Below are 21,608 nucleotides of genomic sequence, written 5' to 3' on the forward strand. Positions count from 1 at the left end.
TAGTAATTAATATAATATTACTTTATGTTGATAGTTTTTCATTATGAGAAATTTATAAGCATTTGGTATCATTGGTATCATAATTATAAATTTAATGCAGATTAATAATTGATCCATAATTTTAATTATAAAAATATTTTAGTTGTTTCATAATAAAAAGACAAGTATTTATAATTAGGAAGGAAAATTATTCATTTTTAAATATAATTCAGGAAATACAGTCGACTCGATAATTCAAAGTAAATGCTTGGTCCCTTGAAAATCATGCTGTAATTTGAATAAAAACAATGCATTTAAATACAATCTGTAATTCAAAGTATATTCAGCAAATTTATTTAATCTGTATTTTTATAATCTTTTTGTTGATAATTTACTATATAATTGAGTGGAAATTTAGTATATTATTTTCGATAAATATAGAATTAATATTGTGAGAACTTTATTGTTTTATTTTTTAATTGTCACTACAGTACAATAGAACCATTCTCGCTCGTCCTCGGCTAATACGCCACTCTGGTTGATCCAACCATAGTATTATCGATATGAATATGGATTTTCCAATTTATAGTATGTGGTTAGATATATTTGATATATTAATTTCCGTTTACTATTTATCTATTTTTTATTTATTTATTTGATTTAATATATGTATGTAATTAAAAATAAAATTTAAGATAATTTAATAAATAAATTTGGTAACATTTTGTCTTCAAATTTTTCTTTATATTCAGATAATCTGACCTTTTTTGTGTTCCGACCACACCCCTAGTCTCGAAGGTAATGAATTAGAGGGGTTCTACATAGTAATTTATCTCTTCGATAGCTGTCAACCGAATGTAGTTTTATTTTAGTTTCGTTTGGTCAATTGTAAAGTTCTTGTGATAAGTCAAATTCAAAAAATACTATTGAAAAAATGAAACAGAAAATCATTACAGGTTTCTTCAAAAAATAATTTTTTATAATAATAATTTAATTTACATGGTAAAATTATTATATAGTTAAAATTTACATTTTGTAAACAATTAATAACTAATACCACCTAATTTGCTAAAATAATTATGTACAATAAAAAACAAAATTTTTCTCTTAACTCAGTAATTTAAATTTTTTTTTTGCTCTCTCATTTTTTTGAATTACTCAATAATTTAAACTCTCGGTAATTTAAAATTTTTCAAAAGTCCCGTCAACTTCGAATTATCAAGAGTCGACTGTATAATAAAATTAAGTATAAATTAAGCAGGCCTAACTATTTAAGAAGATATATGTTTCTGCTTTGAATCTTGCTGTATATTTTTATTTACTGATACTGTATTTCTCAACTAGTTTTAGTAGTTGATATAAATTAATTGGCTTAAAAAACTATATTAACTTAGATTTTTTAATTTTTTTTTTTTTTTTTTTTATAAGAAGATTAAAGAATATTTCTTAATAATTTAATATTAATTTTATTTGAGTACAATATACTATTTACAATATCAATTAATCTTATCAAACTGACAAGATATAGTAAATAAAATAAGAAGAAAATAATTGAAATTAATTTTGGAATTAGTTAATAAAGATATATGTTACGATGAAGTATTGCTCCGAAGTAAAATTAAATAATTTGTCCTGGTATGTTGAGTTTGAAGCATGATTTTGGTAGTGGTATCCAGGCAATTTAAGTTGAATGGTGAAATGTAGATTATTAAATGAAGAACACTGTAATCACTAAATAATATTAAGACAATAATTATGAATTTAAACTAATGTTTGTTTAAAATAAAACACTTGTGTTGTAAAAACACTTCTCAGCGTATATACTTTAAATATAAAATGTAGATTTAGGCTTGGTTGGAAACAAATAAGAGACTATCAAGCATTAGAGTTTTTAATAATGATATTATATATATAACAATGGTTAGAATAGTTGTTTAAAATCAATATTACTATATAAATTATTAAATTTATATATAAATAAATAAACAAATAATTTATACGTAGAAAAAGGTGCTCAACTCCAAATAGTTGAGAGAATGGCGAAGGAAAAGAAATAAATAAAAAAATGTTTAACTTTGAGTATAATCATATTTGTTAAATATGACTGGTTTCGAATAAAAAAATAAAAATCATGAATATATAGAGTCAAAAAATTACGAGTATTGAGTAACGATTTTTTTATTAACTTTGTACATATCTGACAGTGAATTTTTAACTCAATAATAGTTGTACTTTACAAATGTAATAATACTCCAAGCTAAACATAAATTTGTTTATTTATTTCTATACATAGACTATTTGTTTATTTATTTATATACTAATTTACGAATATTAACCATTTAATAATTTAATTTTTTTATTTAATTCAATTATCTCAAAAATAAATAAATAATTATTAAGAATATTACTAGATACAACCCATTTTGCAGATAAGCAATGATATTAAATGTGCTTTAATGATAGTTGGTTTGAGACTTATTCTGGAGTCTCTAAATATTAACAGTACATAAATATTTTAATATTTAACCTGTTTAATGTAATATACGAGGTGCGGTCAGAAAAAAACCGGACTAGTACTGGTGAAACAATAAAACGAATGCAATAAGGCTGAAAGTCGCATGGCCTGTCACGTGACACTCGCTCCGCCTACTGTTCGAGTTTCATCTGCCCCCTGCACTCAGTCTGCCCGTGGCCTCTGTTTTAAGTAGTTGACGTTTTGTCTGTGCGTCGAAAAATGTTGAGTGTACAGAAAGAACAGCGTGTTAACATCAAATTTTGTTTCAAACTAGGAAAATCTGCAAGTGAAACGTTTGTAATGTTACAACAAGTGTACGGCGATGATTGTTTATCGCGAACACAAGTGTTTGAGTGGTTTAAACGATTTAAAGATGGCCGCGAAGACACCAGTGATGACATTCGCACTGGCAGACCATTGTCAGCAAAAACTGATGCAAACATTGAAAAAATCGGTAAACTTGTTCGACAAGATCGCCGTTTAACAATCAGAGCAGTGTCTGAGTTAACAGGAGTTGACAAGGAAAGTGTTAGGCAGATTCTTCATGAAAGTTTCAACATAAACAAAGTGTGTTCAAAAATGGTTCCAAAATGGCAATGATGATAGTTTTTTTTTTTGACATTAAAGAGATTGTGCACATTGATTGGGTACCAGAGGGACAAACAGTGAATCAGCATTACTACATTAGCGTCCTGGCTACCCTACGTGAGCGAGTACGGAGAAAACGGAACGATTTGTGGAGAAAAAAGTCATGGATCCTTCACCAAAACAATGCCCCAACTCACAGTGCGTTGTCAGTGAAGACGTTTTTGGCAAAACACAATATTCCCATCTTAGATCATCCACCCTACTCAACTGATTTGGCCCCCTGTGACTTTTTTTCTTTTCCCTAAAGTCAAGTCAGCTTTGAAAGGAACTAGATTTGAGACTGTTGAAGCAGTAAAAGAAAAAGCGATGGAAGTAATGTATGGACTTACCGAAAATGATCTGCAGCATTGCTATGAACAGTGGAAAATTCATATGGAGCGGTGTAGAGACCGAGGAGGAGAGTACATTGAAGGAGATAACATGAAATTGTAAATAATTGTAAATAAATGTTTTTTTCCAGCATCAGTCCGGTTTTTTTCTAGCTGCACCTCGTATGCTCATAAACTGGTTTTCTTTGTAGTAAAACTTTTTTTTTTTTTTATTAAATTTTCCTATAATTTAATTTTAAAGTTAGACATTTTTAAATTAGATGAATTATTACCAAACTTTAGGTATATTCTAAATTAATAAAAGATCAATAGTATATGTATCTGTTCTTATCATTTAATAAACTGATTTTATTTTAAACATATTATTTTCAAATTATAATAACTGAACAATATAGCATTCAGTATAATAAATGGTTAATCAGGAAAGGACCATTACTGTTCCATGGGTATTGGTGCTTCATTCGTATTTACTTCTTCTTCATCATCATCAAATTCTTCAATATTTTCTTCTAATATAACAGTTTATTTTTATATATAAATTAATAATTTTTACATAGTGAACAGTTAACTTACCTGCATTTTGTGCACCAGACTTTTTCTTATAGACTTTGTTAGGGATTTGTCCAGCTTGTAGCAACTTAGTTAAATGTTCAACTTCTTCAAATGATGATGCTTCAGAAATTGCCTTTCTAATTCTCCATATATCTTCTTGACTATGACCTAAATTCATAATAAAAAATAAAAATCAATTTTAATATTTAACGGGACTTATAATAAATACATTTACTAATAATTCTATTACAATATCAACAAAAATATAAAGAAGACACTTAGACTTTGTTTACTTTAAATATTTTTTGTTTAGATAATGTTCTTAATTTTGAACATTATATCTATAAAATAGATAAATTTATTGCATTTATAACAGTTAGTATAAAAAAAACTACAAACTACTAATATTTTAATAACATTTCTTTAAAGACAATATATAACTTTAAATGAAGAAATTTAGTATTTCTCTACATTTTTGGTACCTATGTTAAATAAAACTCAACAAATACAAATATTTATATTTAAAATAAAATAAAATTGTTGTTAATACCATTTGCTTTTCTGCTTTCCAATCCTTCTCCGGGAACAAATAAATTAGATTTTTTTACTAATTTTTTTTTCAGTTCTTTTCCTTCTTTTCCTTTAAATAATGCTTTAGCTGCTTCATACTCCTGTAAAATAATACTTAAAGTATGATCTATTGTATTTATTTTTTGAATTGTCAAGCGACAACAAACCTTCAATTTAACTTTTCTAAAATCTAAAATTCGAACTTGAGGAATTTTATGTGCTACATATAGTCTATAATGATCTTTTGATGTAACTGGGTTATGCAAAAGACTTAACATTTTCAACTTAGGAAGTGAAGCAAGAGGATCCAAGTCTCCAAGTTCTTGTATCTGATTACCAGTTAAGATTAAAGATTCAAGATTAGGCAAACATTGATCTAAATTATCAGCTATACGACTGTAAATTAAAAATAAATTTTAACACATTTTTAAGCAAATAAAAAAAAAAAATTATCAGTAATTTGTAATTTTAAAAAAAAATAACATATTATACTATGGTCTTTTATTCATGATGCTAAAATTCTTATAAAATACACTGCATATATATATATATATATATATATATCAATAAAGTAAGAAAATAATATTTATCAATTATTTATAATTTTTAATTTATGACTGAATATTATATTTTAAATTAAATATATATATATATATATATATATATATACAATTTTGTAAATACTTACACAATGGAATTATTATTAAATACAAGATTTTTCAATCGTTTGAGATATGCAAAGCCATCGACTTTCCTGATATCATTGTCAGAAAAGTCAATAGTATCAAACTGATCTAGAGTTGCTCCCATGTTTTCAATAAGAGGTATTTTATAACCTGTAACATTTTGTATTAGTTGAATAAAATTACACATATATAAATAATGTAGATATTAATAGGTTATAAAAACTTAACAATAAATACTAATTTCCCTTTTCTAGTTTAAACAAAAACGGTCAAGTGGAAAAAATACACCGATTAATGGAAAGTCATATTTTCAAAGAATAGTCTGCGATAAGAATTAAGTAAGTTAATAAAACGAGGAAATTTAAAAATAAAACAAGTGTATAAAAACTATAGATTTTTATTCTAGTACAGTGGTTCCCAACCGGTGTGCCGCGAGCGCCCTTTAAATGTGCTGTGATAAATCTATAAATTGTTTTATAAATATGTATTTGTTATTTATTGATATTCTATAGGAAAATAAATCAAACTAATCGTAGATACATATAATATTATTTATTGTAAGTATGCCCGTCTCGATCGATGATTGTATTAATATATTTCACAATAAATAACCCTCTAATAGAGTAGGCTGTAAACAGTATACATACATATATATATATATATATATATATATAAAAAATATGGTTCACATAATTTATAGATTGGTGTGCCGAGAAAATTTTATTGGAGATGAAGTGTGCCGCATTGTTAAAAAGGTTGAAAACCACTGCTCTAGTACATAAACTATTCATTTTTACAGACAAATAACTACTTGTTGAAAATACAACAAGATACGTTTGTGTAACAAACCAAGTACTGACCACATTATTGTATTATAATGCTTACCTCTTAAATCCAGTTCTCTATCCTTCACAGGATTTATGAACTGATACGAGTTCATGATTAATTCTGTAGTAAGTTTAACCATGATTAATTATTTATTGGCATAAATCTTATATAGATAAATTTAAATTCAAACGAGATGAATGTTTTTAAAATAATAAATATTACAATTAAACCAACATGACGACATGACGCTAGTCGGGAAAAACGTAAACACAACAGTGAATTCAGTTAGATAAGGATATGAATGAAGTCCGGTAACCGGTAACTAGTCACTCGCATCTGAGAAGCTATAAAATTGTAATCAGTTTTCATACAACACAATGTTAATTATACTTGCCGCATTTGCTTGCCGTGTTTATTCTTTCTTACAAGTTATAATTTTACCTCAAATCAATTGTCGTTTTATATAAATGTCCAAAACGCGTTTAATGGAATAATAGTTTAAATTTATACTTTTATGTATTACTGGATAGCATCCGACTGTTGAAACTTTTTGTCTTGTTGGTTGGATTGCTATAACGAGTAGATATTAAACCATGGCTAACGTGTCGTATCAAATAGCTCATTTACTTGAAAAAGTATGTAAATTTACTTTAGAGTTATATTCTATCATTTTACTCTGAACAACAATGAACGATTTACATATTGTTTTAGATGACTTCAAGCGACAAAGACTTCCGGTTTATGGCGACCAACGATCTGATGTCAGAGTTGCAAAAAGACAGCATTAAACTTGATGATGATTCTGAACGTAAAGTGGTGAAAATGTTGCTTAGGTTGTTAGAAGATAAAAATGGTGAAGTTCAAAATCTTGCTGTCAAGTGGTAAGACTATCATTTTATTATTTTGTTTTATTTATGGAGTGCTCATTTTAAGTTTTATTTAATTATAGCTTGGGACCACTAGTTAATAAAGTAAAAGAAAACCAAGTGGAAACAATTGTTGATGCTCTTTGTACTAATATGATATCTGAGAATGAACAATTAAGAGATATTTGTAGTATAGGATTAAAGACTGTTATAAGCGAGCTGCCTATTACTAATACTCCATTAGCTGCAAATGTTTGCAGGAGAATTACTGGGAAATTAACTAGTGCTATTGAAAAGGTAATTTTATTAGAATTCAGTATTTAATTATGGGATAATATATATGTTACCTGAAAATTGTTACATTCGGCATTTTATAAAATACCTTGACATTCTATAAAATGCCAAAAATGAAAAGAGATAGTACAAAATGTATATAGTGACTAGGCATTCTATAGAATACTGATCCTCAAACAGTCAATGTTTACAGTTGACATACAACTATATTTTAGTGTACCTTTGTAAGTATGTTTATATTTTACATACATTTTTATGTTTGATAATCATTTATATGGTATGACAGATAAGTTGTTTATCATCTCAATTTTTTTAAAATAGGTAAAATAATGTAATATAATGACTGATTAAGTGAAAAATATGTAATTGATTCAATCAAATCCAAATTTAAATTTAGTGTTTATTGATTACTTATCATACAAAGATATAGGAATGTTTTATACCTAATTAAATAAAAAACCAAGAAAATTAAAAAATTACCTTATGTTTATCAAATTAAAAATGTGATGGTATATTATCTGAAGTTTTTCCACATTTAAATGGTCAGAAGAAAAAAGAAAATTTCCGACTATTGGATGATTTTTTTTTTTTTAATGTACATTCAAATTAAAATGTGAAACCAAAAAATATTTATTTAAAATAAATAATATATGTAATTAAAAGTGTCACACATTAACTGTATACTGTATGTATAAACAAATTAAAAATAAATTATTAAAATAATGAACATTTTTTGATTTAATTATATTCTAATATTCATACTTTACCTAACGTAGCATTGAAATTCTATTGAAATTTTAGGAATTCTATAGATATATTGAAATTTGATAAATTGCTAAACAGTACAAGGGATTCTGTAGAATACCTAGAATTTCTGTACAATGCCTATATTTAACATATTGTCGGTAGCATATATATATGAACTAATTATATTTTTAGCAAGACGTATCTGTACAATTGGAAGCTCTAGATATACTTGCTGATTTATTATCAAGATTTGGATCATTATTACTTGAATTTCATCAAGCTATTCTTAAATCATTATTACCTCAACTTACATCTTCTCGCCAAGCAGTTAGAAAAAGGTAATTCATTTATAAAATTTAAAGTGAATAAGTATTTCAAAAAATTAATCAATGCGAGTTCATTACAAGTATTAAAGTATTAACATTGACTATTTAACATACAAAATTTAATATTAAGTTTTAATTTTGTTTAAAAATATTTTCCAATATGTTAATGTTTTATTTTATCAAAAGTATAATTATTTAGACAAAATATCATTATTTACTTTTTGATTTTGTTCATCTTTGTCTAAAAATTATAAATAATTCTTATCCAATAATATTAGTTAATTAAACATATTCATTAACATTAAAGTTTACAAATGAAAATAATATATTACATTAATGATTATAATTATATTTTTATGATCTTAGTATGTTTTTCTTACTTCAATTAAGTTTTATAAATAAAATAAATGTTAAAAAGATTGTTATTATATGTGGTATAATATTTAAACTTCATAAATATACCGAACAATTAAATTAGCATGTGTTTCAATAATAGTAAAAAGTATTTTATGTGATAAATTGTATTAAATTGTTTATTAAAATTATCAAAATAGTTTTATCTTTTTACATTAATGCTTATGGAAAAAAAAACCTTCATGAGTAAAATATTATTTACAAATTCATTACATTACATTTTCTCTATAATCTTTTTTCCAAAATTTGAAATATGTTGGCTTTTTATAATTTGAGCAAATCTGATTTTATTATTTCTTTACGTGTATCAACTTACGTAGAGGATTGATATTAGCTTTCAATTTATTTAGAAATAAGTATATAATAGTAATTAATTAATAAAAGATCTATTTAGTTATATATTTTACTAGGCAATCAATATATATTTTTAATACATTTTTTTTGTTTTAACTAAATTTTATCTTGTATACTTATATTATTTATACTATTATATTTTTACATTTGTTCATTTTAGAACTATTGTTGCACTTGGTCATCTGGTGTTGTCATGTAATCAACAATTATATACTAAACTTATTGATTATCTGGTTAATGATTTATCAACTAAACCACCAGCTGCAAGATCTAAAACATCTATTCAGTGTATAGCAGCTATATGGTAAATTTTTGAATACAGTAAAACCCTGTTAAGACGTGCCTGCTTAATACGCAATCCCTCATAATCGACTTTCTTTTCTAGGCACTTACCCATTATACATAGAAAAAAAACTATTTATATGTTAATAAAAATTTACACTTTGTATACTACACAATCAATATCTTCATTGAGACAGGTACTTACAACTGATAACTTAAAAATGATGCATTTATTCTTAGGTAGTATGGAAACATTCTTATTAATTAATTATAGAATAAACTCACTGAAACACCAACCTACTACCACTTTTTTTTTTAAAAAAATAATACATACATAGTATAATATAAAACCATTACCACTTTATTCCAAAACATAATACATAGTATGTATAATATAACCCAACATATGTATATGTAATGTATAATATTTTATAACAACCTTGTAAGTTATAAATGTATATGTATCATTCTATAATTACGTATTCATTTTCATGTTCTTTTTATTTAATAAATAAAATGTAATACCATGAACTTTTTTTTAATATATTCTGTCTAGCATCCCATTAAAAACGCTTTTAAAGTGTATTAGGTGGGATCCCGTTTACATGTTTAAAGAGCATATTATGTTGGATACCGCCTATTACACCATACTGCATAATATGAGGTTTTACAACATCCCCTTCGAGAGCGTCTTAACAAGATTTTACTATAGTCACTTTAAATGTTATTAATATTTTTAATTTTGTTATTTATTTGCTAATCTTATAGCCGCCAAGCTGGTCATCGTTTTGGTGTTCATGTTGATCGTGTTGTTCCATTAATTCAAGGACCATTAGTTGAAAATTCTGCTGATGATGATGAGCTACGTGAATACTGTTTGCAAGCTTTTGATGCCTTTGTTAATCGCTGTCCTAGTGAAACAGCAACATATACCAATGACATAATTAAATTATGTTTGGAGTATTTAGCATATGATCCTAATTATAATTATGATGATAATGGTGAAAATGGTGATGACAATTTTATGGATACTACTGATGGTGAAGATATGGAAGATGAAGATATTGAGGATGATTATTCAGATGATGATGATATGAGTTGGAAAGTTAGACGAGCAGCTGCCAAATGTTTGGAAGGTATAATAATTACTAGAAAAGATTTGATTGCAGACATGTATAGAAATGTTTCAAAATCATTGATTCAGCGATTTAAAGGTAAATTTAATTTTAAGAGTTTTATCTTTAACTTATTAGTTTTCTAAGTTGCACATAAAAATTTTAGAAAGAGAAGAAAATGTAAAAAGTGATATATTACATGTTTACATGGCACTTTTAAAACAAACAAAATTGACTAGTAATAATATGAATGCTGATATAGCAGATGAAGATTCAGCAATGTACCTTCTTCAATCTCAAGTTAGTTATAGTTAATAAGTAATAGTTAATTATACTTAGGGGTATAGTTTTACAATTTTTAAATCATTTATCATATTTTAGGTTCCTGCTATTGTAAAAGCTATATATACTCAAATGAAAGAACGCAGTGTTAAAACTCGTACTGACTGTTTAGCTTTATTAAAAGAACTTGTTATTGTTCTTCCTGGTGCTCTTACTAACCATATAGGAACCTTAATTCCTGGAATTCAATATTCTTTAAGGTATTTAACAATTTTTATTTTATAAAGTATTAGAATTCATCATGATTTTATGGTAATTTACAGTGATAAGAAGTCTAGTAGCAACATGAAAATTGATACATTGTCATTCATTCATTGTGTGTTAACATCACACCCTCCTGAAATCTTTCATCCTTGGGTAGAACAATTGATTCCACCTATTATAACTGCTGTTGGTGATCCATTTTACAAAATCACTGCTGAAGCACTCCTTGTTTTACAAGAAATGGTTAAAGTTATTCGTCCATTAGGTAAATAATAAAACAATATTTTATTTTTAACCATTTACATTCTTGTTTTATTAATTTTTTTTTATCATTAGATCAAAAACTAGAGTTCAACTTTTCTGTCTATGCTGTGCCATTGTATAATTGTACATATTCTCGTTTAAAGACATCAGATATTGATCAAGAAGTAAAAGAAAGATCGATTTCTTGTATGGGACAAATAATATGTAATTTAGGTGATGTACTTCAAAATGAGTTACAAGTGTGTTTACCCATTTTCTTGGATCGTCTACGGAATGAAATTACTAGATTAACTACAGTTAAAGCACTTATTAGAGTAGCTAGCTCACCATTGAAAATCAATTTATCTTCCATTTTGGTAAATCATAAAAATTTAAAAAAAAATTTGATTTATTAATTATTATTAAATATATTTTTAGAGTGATGGTGTGTTAATTTTGGCATCATTTCTTCGAAAAAATCAAAGAGCATTGAAATTAAGTACATTAGCTTTACTTAACATGTTGCTAAATAATTTCCATACTGATTTTTCAGCTGAATTATTGAATAAAGTAAACTATTATAATATGATATTTTTACAAAATATATTGTTTCTTACTCACATTTATTATACTTAAGAATTTAATTTATATTTTTTACAGATACTTATTGAATTGCCGCAGTTAATTAATGAATCTGATTTGCATATTGCTCAGTTAACACTTTCTTTACTTACTACCATTATTAAAATTCAACCATTAGCTATGTCTTTTTCGGCTAATATTATTATGCCTGAAGTTATGACATTAGCAAAATCTCCTTTACTTCAAGGTGCAGCCTTAAATGCTATTTTATTATTCTTTCAATCACTAGTTGCTACCAATGTTGCACAGTTTGGGTACCAAGAATTAGTGACACTTTTAATCTCACCATTAATGGCTCAACCAACTGGTACTCCTACTTTAACATTGCATAAACAAGTAATTTTCACTAAATAATTTACTTTTACTTAGTAAATTATAACACAAGACTGTTTTAGGCCTACCATTCTTTAGCTAAATGTGTTGCTGCACTAACTGCTACACAACCAACTCAAGCTATGGGTATCATAAATAGTTTCATGTCTGAATTAATTAATCCATCTAATGATCAACAACACATTTTTTCATTATTAGTAATTGGTGAAGTTGGAAGACACATGTAAGTTTTTCATTGCCACACATGGTATTTTTAAATATACTGCAACAGTAGTTAATTACACTGACACTATTATTATTGTTCTTTATTGTAAAATTGATTTCAGAGACTTAAGTTCTGTACCTAACTTAAAGGAAACTATATTGCAGTCATTCTCATCAAATTCTGAAGAAATAAAATCATCAGCAAGTTATAGTTTAGGTAGTATATCTATTGGAAACTTGGAGCAATATTTACCTTTCATATTAAGAGAGATTGACATGCAACCAAAACGACAATATTTACTTTTACATTCCTTAAAAGAGGTAATATTCTTTAAATAATAAGTATTATTAATTATTAATGATAGTAATTTAATTTTAGATTATATCATTTGAGTCATCTACACTTAATGGTATCGAAAATCTAAAACCCTTTGTACCAGCTATATGGCAACAATTGTTTAAACATTGTGAATGTACTGAAGAGGGTACACGTAATGTAGTTGCTGAATGTTTAGGCAAACTAACATTAATTGACCCATATACTTTATTGCCAAACTTGCAATCATCTCTATCTTCATCATCAGCACTAATGAGAACTACTTTACTGACAGCAGTTAAATTTACCATATCTGATCAACCACAGCCAATAGACATGTTGCTTAGACAGAATATGGATCAATTTTTAAGTGCTCTTACTGATCCAGATATAAATGTTAGACGGGTAACATTAATTGCATTTAATTCAGCAGCACACAATAAGCCATCTTTAGTTAGAGATTTACTCGATACCGTACTTCCAAAACTTTATGCAGAGACTATTGTCAAGGTAAAATTTAGTTGTAAAATTGTTAATTATAACTAAATTATTAATTTTTGTTTGTACACATTTTAGAAAGAACTAATACGAGAAGTAGAAATGGGACCGTTTAAGCATACTGTTGATGATGGATTAGATATAAGAAAGGCTGCATTTGAGTGCATGTATACATTATTAGATTCATGTTTAGATCGTTTGGACATATTTGAATATCTTAACTACTTGGAAAATGGACTTCGTGACCATTATGATATAAAAATGCTCACTTATTTAATGGTTTCAAGAATGGCTCAAATTGTACCAAGTGCTGTGTTGCAAAGTAATGCTTTTACCTTTGTGTATAAGTTACCAACAATTATAATGAAAAAAATATATATATATTTTTTAGGGCTGGATAAAATTGTTGAGCCTTTAAAACAAACATGTATGTTGAAAATCAAAGCAAACTCTGTAAAACAGGAGTTTGAAAAAATGGAAGAACTTAAGAGGTCTGCTATGAGAGCTGTTGTTAATTTACAAACTATACCGGATTCAGGTAATTGAGATTGTTTTGATATTTTATTTTTGGTTGGCTGTAATTTATTTTTTGTATACCAACACTTACGCAAAAAAAGGCTATTAAAATTAATATTCTTACTCCGATTTAAATTATTTGTTTTTCGAGATTTTTATGGGAAATAACTTGTATTTATGAATGACAAAACGTAAGATAAAACCTTTTTTTGGATATTAATTTACGTTTTATTAAGTAACTAAATTTATGTTCTTTTGTCATTATTATTTTGTTTTATATGTATAATTTTTTTTTTTTTAGACAAAAATCCACATATGAGTGATTTTGTATGTCAAATTAAAAATTCTACTGAATTGAACACAATATACGAATCAGTGCAAAGAGACAGTTCAGGAATGATATCTGATAATCATTCAACTCCTATGGAAGTGGGTGAATAAGCACAACATAAATATTTTCAATAAACATTTTCCTACACATTAACCAATTGATTTCTTCTAATATGTTCTTATGAAAAAAATATTGGGAATTTTGTAAATAATAATTTGTATGTGTATAGGCAAAATTTTATTTATACATTTTCTGTTTATCCTTTGTATTCATTCATAAATTATGTTAATCCTACAAATAATAAATTGATTTTTTTTCTATCAAGAATGAATTTAGCTAAAAGTGATTGTAAGTTGTGAATAATAAAGTTAATTGGCTCACATTGATATGAAAGTTATTTGGATGTTATAATTATTATTTTCTCATCTTTCATTTTCTCCGTGTTAAACTATTATTTTTGTCCTAACTGTTGAAAAGTACTTTATTCAGATTTTTACATAATACTTAATTTATATTAATATATTTTTGACTTTTTTTATACTGCAAATCAATTGTATCAATTCATTTTATTAAAGTTTTAATTATTTATTATTTTTTTTTTTTTACTAATCAGTACATTTAATATATAGCTATTATTACAAAGTATACCAAGTGTGGTTTTTTAGTAATAAGTACATAAGTCTTAAGCAGATTTAAAAACAGTATTTAATTTTATAGTTATTGGTTATAAATTCATATTTAAAATGATTTTTATTTGGAATTATTAAAATCGTTAAAGGACAAATCAATCATGTGTTGGTATATTGAACTTAGTATAAAAATCAATGATAAGCTGGCAATTCCGTTTGGTATAAATTCCACAAAGGTAAGTGTCCACCAGGGACAGGCGTTACAAGACTGCTGTATTATCAGTGTAAGTGTACAATGGATTCCAGACATTAACCATGTTGTACCGTTAATTTTAGATTACACTAAAATATTCTTAAAAATTAGTAGGTGGTAATGATGTTTTTTATAATTTTTCCCAGCTGTTTGTGTACTAATAGGGGATATATCCTTTCTAGTAATGAGGCTTAAATTTTTAGTGTTAACTATCCAACACAAATCTTAGGAATAACCGCCTATTTATAGGAATTAGATGGTACAACTATTATAAACAAATGAATTGTAAATGATTAAATGATGACTATAATAGATAAAATTATGTAAAAAAATTTCAAAAATAATATTACAGTGATGATGTTTCTAATTACAAAAAAAAAAAAATTGAGTAATAAAATATTCTTTATATCCTTCAATAAAGATTCATTAATGTTATGAATCTCATTAATACATGTTAAGAAGGTACAACTGTTTATTCGAATTTATTAGAAATTAATGATTTTATATTTTTTTTATAAACCACATAATGTAAAAAATACAAATATTAATACTGAATATTCAATTTCAATGAAACTATATAGTTTAAACCAGAACTTCAAACCATAATGATTTTTTGTCGTTAATGGTTTTCATTTATCTACTATTCTATTCGGGTTTAAGAACTGATTAATATTGATCTTATATTTTATAGTTTTTTAAAACCGGTTTTTATTGTGATAAACCGGTTAATTTTGTTCTTTTAAAAAAATATATTTTTGTACTTCAGACAATTCATTGTCATAACTATGAAATAATTAATTAAAAAATTCAACTATTGTGAGATATTCCTAAAATAAATTTATATACAAATATATATTAATATACAATAAATAATTTGATACACATTTTTAAGTTTTTATTACAATATTGAATATACTAACACATATAATGAACATTACTGCAATATTTATTATCGAGTAAGAGAAAAAAAGAAAAACATATTAATTCAAAATGTTGAACAAATTTACAAATATTTGATACAATTTAAGATAACACCGTTGTCCATTGAAAGCTGTATTGTAACAATAAACAATGTGGTTTCTGGTTGTCATTAATCGTGTTCACGTATTATCTACAGTAGTGTGGGGTTACTTTTACCAACTGTTCAATTTTTATCTTGCGAATTATTTTGAGAGCGCATAGAAAATCCAAAAATATTGTGTCCGAACCGCATATCAAACGAAAAATATTTTAGCCGAAACATCTTTTGTTGGACATGTATTTTATCAGAACAATATTTTAGCCGACAAACATTTCAACCGGCAGTATATTACCCGACAAATAATTTGGTCGACAATATTATAACCGACAGTATTTTAGCCGACGGTTTTTTGACCGACAATATTATAGCCGACAGTATTTTAGAAAATTATTTTATCGGTCATGTATCACCTACATCCCCATGGTTATTTATAATATCCCTCGTGGGATAAACTGTTCCCCTGTCATCTAAATCCCCTTGGGCCATCAATAGATTTAGATCTTATAGATCTACATGGTAATAATTACGGTTCTCTTAGTTAAACGATTTTATTTCCCCTCTAAAGATCTAGTTGATCTCAAAATTAGTGACCAACATTCTTTTAAATACTTGATGATGAATGTGTAAATATACAAAATTTTGTATCATTTTGATAAATTATAAATTTTGTAATATATAACATATTATTTCTGGAAATTACTATTTTGACATGATTGTTAGTCGTCAAAGTTATTTTCGTTCAAAATATTTGTCGGCTAAAATACGGTTCGGCCAGTGGCGTATATAGGTTTTCATTTCGGAGGGGGCTGATTATGTATTTGATTTTTGGGTGGAAAGGAAGGAGGAAGCACACTATTACGAAAAAAATTTCTTTAGTACTATAAGACTTCTCGTCAGTTTTTACACCATTAGAAAAATAAGAAATTCAATTTTTTTAATGATTTATTATTTTTTAAAAGTATAAAAATTACATTGTAATAAACAAATTTTTTATTAGAGTCACTCTAAATTCACCACATATTTTCTTAAAAGAATTAACATATTATATAAATATAAAATTTTAAATTATCGCATAAGCAACATTCTCAGTATCGCGAAACATTTTCGGAAACCCCCAGCATTAAGACATATCTATGTTAAAAATAACAATCTTTAACAATGGTGTTTTTCATTTCGGAGGGGGCCAGGGCCCCCTCGGCCCCTCCCCATAACCACTGGGTTCGGCCATAATATTTGTGGAATAAAATATTGTCGGTTAAATTATTTTCGGATCAAATACTGTCGTTCAAGATATTATCGGCTGAAATAATTTCTGGTAAAATATTTTCGGGCAAAATATTATTCGGTCTAAATATTTGTCGGCTAAAATACTGTCAGCAAAATTATTTTCGGAATTTTTATAGCCCTCCAATTATTTTTTATTTATCTAATAATTTTTATCTGTCTTTTGTCAAACAAAACAGGTTGGTTAATTTAACAAAATGTGTAAAAACTAAAATTAAATATTAATTATTTTTCGTAATTAAAAATTACGAAAAATATAAGAAAAATATTTTTCTTTTATTTCGTTTTCGTTCTATAAAATTAGTAATTGTGGTTCCATCTTTATTTCCGTTCATACATATTTTCCAATATAACCGGTCAATAAAAAAAAAACTGTTTTAACCGGTTTGAAGCCCTGGTTTAAACTGTATTTTTAAATTTGGTATGGTTAAATTAATTTGATTCGTAATTTCCTGAATAACTAAATAAAATCATTGGATTGAATCGAGTCAAGTGAATTATAGTTAATAATGTAGTAATAGTTAATAAATAATAATAATATTTTCATATCATTATTTATTAAATAAACTGAATAGATTAAATTAAATATAAGGTATAAAGATTAAAGACGAACAACAATACGTCCGTATTTATGTATTTATTTTATAACTGTGGATTAACTATTTAAAATTCCAGAATACCAGAAGAATACCATAATATGGTTATTATTGTGATTTAACTTCATCGAGAAATTATTTAAATTGACGGAGCTTCAGTGATGATTTGACTCGAATAAAGTTTACTATTTTGATCACTTGTGCCATTGTACCTTCGAGATTTAAATTTAACTTGCAACACAATACTTTGATGGATGATGTAGTGATAAGATATTATCTTGTTTTAGCATTTCGGATTATTAATTAGTCTGAACAAAATCTTTTTTGTTTCCAATCATCGATGGCGCGCTGTCTGTTGTTATTGAAATACATTTTTTCGTATTTAATTTATATTTTTCTAAATATTCTATAACAGCTTTATACCTATGTGTCTTCACCACAAGTGGTTCTTGACAGTGGTAATATAGTTAATATTTCTTCAACAAACTGTTCACTGGTATTGTCGAAATATCGTACAAAAATACACAATTGAGTTTTATCAGTCTTATTACACGATTCATCCATAGCTAAAGCATAATAACCTGTGGCCGATAAAGATTGTATTAATTTGAATGATTTTCCTTTGCTAATAATTCTGTATTTCGAGTATCTGAAGACGTAGATAACGGAATATTACGAGTAGTCTCCATAATATTATTTTTACTATCAAATAACACATTTCCAGCTTCAACTATACATTCTTTGATTATATCAGCATTGGTAAACAGTTTCATGTGTTTAGGAAGAATCCACGAAATATGTATTGAAGCCTCTGTACATTTTTCTTGTTCACTCATTGCCTTGTTATTAATTTGAGTTGATGTTGAATAAGATAAATATAAACTCTCAATTTTGGATTTACGAAGATTACTTCCTACCTGGTATTTTTCACTAAATGATTTGTGTTTAGTTTCATAATGTCTTTTCATATTTGAACTTTTGATGATGGCTACTGTTTGTTGACAAATCAAACAAACAGGTAAAGCTCTAATACGGTTAGGTAATGTAAAGCAATACAAATCAGTGGATTCTGGGAGAAACTATCGATTTTCAGCTTCTACTATTCTTTTTCTTTCTTTCCATATTCAAAATGCGTACAAGAAAAACTAATAACAACTAGAAATATCTAACTTTTGAACGCTAACTCGGATCTCGTCCGTCGCGTCGCGGCACATTCGGCTTTTATACTGCGGACTATACACGCGTTCTACGTAGACAGACGCTCGACGTTACGATCTTATCTTATTATTTATTATCTGATTTAAATTTAATATTATTAACATAATTTCACCACATTGGCTTTCCCTTATTTAGACAGATTATTTTCAATTACTTTAAATTATTTTATTATGTAATATATATTTTATATGACACATTTATAGTTTCTATATTACACAAATTTAAAAACTATTCCGTGGATAAGGGTCCGTAAAAAAAAGTGCTTCCGGTCCGCCAGTTGGTGACCCCTGTTCTAGAACGATCGACGATTATATACATCGGCTGGTCAGACGCTCAATTAGTCAGTCAGTCCGTGAGTACAATCCGTGACACACCGTGAATTATATTCCGCGACATTCTCCGCGATATATTCGGCAATTCCTCCGTAATTGTAATGCGTATCGATATTTGTTTTTCACATTAATGTACATACATATTTATGTAATATAGTGTTTATTTTAATTAAATTAAATTGCGAGTGATTTTCATTACCTCAATCCTACAATACAAATGATTGATAAAAAATTTATTTCTTACCATGAAATTAAAAAATGTTGATGGATAGGAAGAAAATAAGCCGGTGGCTCAGACAAAAACAAAAACTCTTGGTTAATACCTAGACAGTTCTAGTAGCATAGTTAGAACATTAGAAGTTCAACTTAAGTTTTCAAGAAATTAGTTCTACTACTATATAAACAAATTATAAAAATATAAGTTGATCCACATGTTTTCACTCAGAATCTTCTTTTCGAGAGCATTGGCACAAAAATTTAAAGTTTAAAAAACTAATATATTATATATTAATATCATCTTTTACAGTGTTTGGAAAGAAGGTCGTTCGTGCTATTACTTTCATATTTTGTGACACATTCAGATTGATTTAATATTTAAAAAATATTTGTGTAAATAATAAATATTGATTACTTCTATAATATTTTTAAGTGTAGGTTTTAAACATATTACATACAGAAAAATATACCTAATACACTTTGTGAAGTTCTCATTTATACAGAATGCAGATAGGTGATTTAACTATTTCTGTATACCCTAAATTCCTCGTTGCTTAAACATCAAACATTAAAAAACATAAAATATAAAAAGTTATTTTTTTTTAAATAAACTTCATAAGAAAATGACAAATCAACTAACTAACTTAATAATAAAAAAAGCTTAAATTTGAAAAATAAAATAATAATACATTTTTGACACAGTACAGATATTTTATTTCCTTATAAGAAATTTATTTTAAAAAAATCATCAAATAAATATTTCAATTTTGAAGTATTTATCAGATGATTAGTTAATTCAGTTGTTTGAGTACTTGAATCATCTTTTTTTAGGATTTTGGACGGGCCAGTATTTAAAACTTGTACAAACTGTTTCATAATTAAAATAATTAAATGAACAAGTTCATTTTTAAGCTCTAATCGTAAACGAGTTCAATTTTCAAATTAATGTTCCGAATACTGATCTTTCATCTCTCCCTAATTTTCACTCCACTTATCCAGCCAAAAAGTTTCGCTCTTATTTCAGTGTAAGCTTGTTTATTATCTTCATGTAATAAATATGTTTTATAAAATAGGTCATCAAAATGATTTCCAAAACAACAAATATCATCGAAGTATTGCTTCAGAATTCTGCATAAATTATTAAAATTACATATTTTTTTGATTTATATTACTGTGCTTATTTGAGATATAAAAATATATTTGTTACGGTGAAAGACGATAATTGGTAAAAGATTTTATTTACCAAAATTATTAATTAGTGTATATAAATATTGTAAAAAAGAACATTTTAAATTCAAGTTTACTACTTTCTTCGACCATTGACGTAATTTACTAAAACTGTTGGTAAATTATGATAAATCTCACATTTTTATAATAATAAACCAAATAATTATTTTATTATGTTAATTCACATAAATCAATAATAATCATTTATCAATAGGAAACTTGATTGAAACCAATCCTGTCCTTGCTGTACATTTTATATCATTCAATAGATTACCCAAATTCCAAGCCCGATTTTTTTGGAATTGCACAAATTTTAATACCATTGGCAGTGGCATATTTACATGTTTCTCACGTGTATGCCAATGGAAAATTACTGTTCTAAATAATTAAAATAATGTACTGCATTATCATTTAATAACCTACTATAATATATATATATATATATATATATATATTAATTAGGTATGTATACAAATAAGTTTCATTTAGATACTTAAACACAATTTCTTAAGATTATTAAGATATTTCAATTTATAATTAATTATAAAACATATTATTCAAATTTGCCGCGTTAGTGCTTGCCATGGTTTAAAATATACTTATATAAATATATTTTAACCATGGTGACCATCTTTTTTAATTTGTAATAGGTATATGTCAATAACCAGCGAATGTTTACAGTTACAACATTTACCAAT

At 26.3% G+C, this 21,608-nt stretch overlaps 3 protein-coding genes and 1 pseudogene across 3 annotated transcripts; 2 read left to right on the forward strand and 2 right to left on the reverse strand.

Moving 5' to 3' along the window:
* The first annotated feature begins 2,713 nt into the window (after window positions 1–2,713).
* On the forward strand, window positions 2,714–3,607 carry LOC112687467 (annotated as a pseudogene).
* Window positions 3,608–3,783: 176 nt separating this feature from the next.
* LOC112687524 (U2 small nuclear ribonucleoprotein A') lies at window positions 3,784–6,373 on the reverse strand. Its single transcript, XM_025560271.1, has 6 exons — window positions 6,165–6,373; window positions 5,282–5,429; window positions 4,761–4,989; window positions 4,574–4,694; window positions 4,045–4,191; window positions 3,784–3,980 (listed from the first exon to the last, which is right to left on the reverse strand). The coding sequence occupies exons 1-6, from the start codon at window positions 6,244–6,246 to the stop codon at window positions 3,904–3,906; spliced, it is 804 nt and encodes a 267-aa protein (XP_025416056.1). The 5' UTR covers window positions 6,247–6,373; the 3' UTR covers window positions 3,784–3,903.
* A 327-nt stretch (window positions 6,374–6,700) lies between these two features.
* Window positions 6,701–14,386, forward strand: LOC112687523 (cullin-associated NEDD8-dissociated protein 1). Its single transcript, XM_025560270.1, has 18 exons — window positions 6,701–6,742; window positions 6,819–6,988; window positions 7,057–7,270; window positions 8,207–8,352; window positions 9,269–9,412; window positions 10,159–10,604; window positions 10,672–10,805; window positions 10,887–11,047; window positions 11,111–11,316; window positions 11,388–11,671; window positions 11,733–11,864; window positions 11,955–12,272; window positions 12,332–12,492; window positions 12,596–12,794; window positions 12,853–13,299; window positions 13,366–13,609; window positions 13,679–13,825; window positions 14,105–14,386. Exons 1-18 carry the CDS (start codon window positions 6,701–6,703, stop codon window positions 14,242–14,244), a joined length of 3,735 nt encoding a protein of 1,244 aa, XP_025416055.1. The 3' UTR covers window positions 14,245–14,386.
* Window positions 14,387–18,519: 4,133 nt separating this feature from the next.
* Window positions 18,520–18,885, reverse strand: LOC112687468. The gene has a single exon (XM_025560187.1). It carries the CDS (start codon window positions 18,883–18,885, stop codon window positions 18,520–18,522), a length of 366 nt encoding a protein of 121 aa, XP_025415972.1.
* Between the last annotated feature and the right edge of the window lie 2,723 nt (window positions 18,886–21,608).

This window comes from Sipha flava, unplaced genomic scaffold (assembly GCF_003268045.1).
Source record: "Sipha flava isolate LNK unplaced genomic scaffold, YSA_version1 34_pilon_pilon, whole genome shotgun sequence".
NCBI lineage: Eukaryota > Metazoa > Arthropoda > Insecta > Hemiptera > Aphididae > Sipha > Sipha flava.

Excerpts from the sequence above, each read along its gene's own strand:
- LOC112687524 (XM_025560271.1), bottom strand. The coding sequence starts at position 6,246 with ATGGTTAAACTTACTACAGAATTAATCATGAACTCGTATCAGTTCATA. Across the intron at positions 5,430-6,164 it reads TAGAGAACTGGATTTAAGAG|GTTATAAAATACCTCTTATT; the intron begins GTAAGCATTATA and ends AAAATGTTACAG. Across the intron at positions 4,192-4,573 it reads GGAAAGCAGAAAAGCAAATG|GTCATAGTCAAGAAGATATA; the intron begins GTATTAACAACA and ends TTATGAATTTAG.
- LOC112687468 (XM_025560187.1), bottom strand. The coding sequence starts at position 18,885 with ATGAAAAGACATTATGAAACTAAACACAAATCATTTAGTGAAAAATAC.
- LOC112687523 (XM_025560270.1), top strand. The coding sequence starts at position 6,701 with ATGGCTAACGTGTCGTATCAAATAGCTCATTTACTTGAAAAA. Across the intron at positions 10,605-10,671 it reads ATTGATTCAGCGATTTAAAG|AAAGAGAAGAAAATGTAAAA; the intron begins GTAAATTTAATT and ends TAAAAATTTTAG. Across the intron at positions 11,672-11,732 it reads TCAATTTATCTTCCATTTTG|AGTGATGGTGTGTTAATTTT; the intron begins GTAAATCATAAA and ends ATATATTTTTAG.